Below are 2,107 nucleotides of genomic sequence, written 5' to 3'. Positions count from 1 at the left end.
CTGACCATTAAAAAAAAAAAAAAAACAATCTCATTTAGAGCACACAATCACCCGTTGGCATTAATTCCTTGATGGAGGGATATGTCAATTCAGTCAGTGTACAGCAGTTTGTAGATGATGATTATTTGCGCAGAAATCAAAAATCATAAAACATTTTCTATTCATTTGAATCATCTAGTCACACTCTCCACAGCTGGAGGAGTCAGAAGTATAATGATGTTAAAGTTAGAAAAAGATCTAGAGATGTGGTCAATTTACCAGAGGAGACACAAACGGGGAACATCTGAACAGGTCCTGAATATAAGCTAGAGTCTGCCTTTGGCCCTACAACTCAGCCCTCTGTCTTCGACAATCACCTGTATTGTCTATTTTAGAACACTGATTCGTAGATAGCATGCTCCTCATGTAAAACTGACCATCACCTGTAACATTTAAAGAAGCTTATCCAATTCATAATCTATGAGCTCTGGAACTGTGTTTTTGTTGTGAGATACTCTAGCAGTCACTTTTGTTTGATTTCTCATCAATGCTAGTGCAAAAGGACTTACAAGTAATTTTTCTGAAAGACCTTCAGACATTTTCAGCCCCTGCGACCAGCACTAGAAGTGCTAAATGTTTGATCTCTTCCTGGCATCATCATAAAAAAAATAAGACACAATTCTTAAAATCTGACCCTTTAAAAGATGGAGACAGTGAAGAGGAGGGGCCTGTCAAATTATACTTTGTCTACAAAAAGTGCATTAATGGATCAGTAACACAGTTCACAGTAACAGATATAGTTTCGATGATAGCCGTTTTTACCTCATCATCTGAAATAAGACATTCTAGCCCCACACAGAAAAGTGGAATAAAGAAAGAAGAAAACAAAAACTGAAACATGTTATGCAGATTTCCCTGGCAGTGCACTCTGATGGTTGGTTACACTCTCCACAGATGTGTAGTTTAACAGCTGCAGTGTCTGTTGAGAGCTTCTCCTGGTGGTTGTGGTTACATCAAAGGCGAATTCTTCATGGGAATCATTATTCTAGATTCCATGTGCTGTATAAGAGGGACTGTGGGGTGGGGAAGAAACAAAAGGTTTTAGAAACAGATTTATGTATTGTTTGTATGTGTGCAAAAAAGAAATGAGATGTGGACATGACACTTATGAAAATGTTGTATTCTTCTTTTATTGAGTATGCCCTTTCTTTTTCTGTTATTTTCTGGGTTGGCAGTCTTAAACCAAATTCATGGTCCTGCAACTCAATCCAAAAAATGTAAGACGTCAAGGTGACGCAGACCGAAACAACTGTGATTGGTCTGCTTGGCGTTGGCTTGGTAGCATTGCATCTCCCCCTACTCATTTCCAGGTTCTCGTTTCCGACCGTGGACAGAAAACACATGGGAGACACTATGTTTCTCCGTCTAGGCCTGCAGAGTCGGTACTCACTCCAAAACTATTTCCCATCCCTCTCTCACTTGTTTTAACAGACGCTAAGTTGCATGACTTCAGATTTTTTAATTCAACTCTTAAGTGATGAAAGTCAAGTAGACGGTCTATATCCTTGACGTTCCACTTCTGGGATTGTTTCAGTGGCGTAGAAAATGTCGCCAGATGCATGTATTTTTGCTGATGTCCGTTTCCTTCCACTTTCTTTGTGTTGGAATTTTAAACTGATTTATGAAGACTATGGTTAACTGCCCCTCAGATTTTTGCAGGGTAATTGCATGTTATGATAAACTGTGTGCCAGTTCACCTCCTGGGCACTGCCAAGGTGCTCTTGAGCAAGGCACCGAACCCCCGACCGCTCGGGGCGCCTTTCCATGGGCAGCCCCCTCACTCTGACATCTCTCCATTAGTGCATGTGTAGGTCCTGAGCATGTGTGTGTAATTCAGGCCTGTGTGTAATGTGTGTAATAACAACAGAGTGAAAAGTGTAGTTTCCCCTTGTGGGATTAATAAAGAATAATAAAAATGATACGATTCCTCTCAAGGGAGGAGAGATAAGACAGCAAACTTACCTGTGTAATAAACAACCTCATCCCAGCCTTCACGCTGCCAGGCTGAATTTCTGGTGTTTTCTCTGGACTGAAGATCTTTGTAAGCTGAAATAGAGAGTAGTGTTAT

At 40.5% G+C, this 2,107-nt stretch overlaps 1 protein-coding gene across 2 annotated transcripts in view; it reads right to left on the bottom strand.

Moving 5' to 3' along the window:
* Window positions 1-703: 703 nt before the first annotated feature.
* The window catches only part of LOC116700473 (protein NipSnap homolog 2), an 8,935-nt gene continuing 7,531 nt past the window's right edge, over window positions 704-2,107 (bottom strand). For both annotated transcript variants that reach the window (XM_032533720.1, XM_032533718.1), the window contains 2 exons: window positions 2,002-2,085; window positions 704-1,052 (listed from right to left, as the gene is read on the bottom strand). In XM_032533720.1, coding sequence (XP_032389611.1) covers window positions 988-1,052; window positions 2,002-2,085 — 149 coding nt within the window. In that variant the 3' untranslated portion in view covers window positions 704-987. The remainder of the gene's footprint in view (window positions 1,053-2,001; window positions 2,086-2,107) is intronic.

Source organism: Etheostoma spectabile, chromosome 13 (genome assembly GCF_008692095.1).
Source record: "Etheostoma spectabile isolate EspeVRDwgs_2016 chromosome 13, UIUC_Espe_1.0, whole genome shotgun sequence".
Classification (NCBI taxonomy): domain Eukaryota; kingdom Metazoa; phylum Chordata; class Actinopteri; order Perciformes; family Percidae; genus Etheostoma; species Etheostoma spectabile.
The sequence above is the reverse complement of the archived record's forward strand: the minus strand, read 5'-3'. Positions and strand labels throughout refer to the sequence as shown.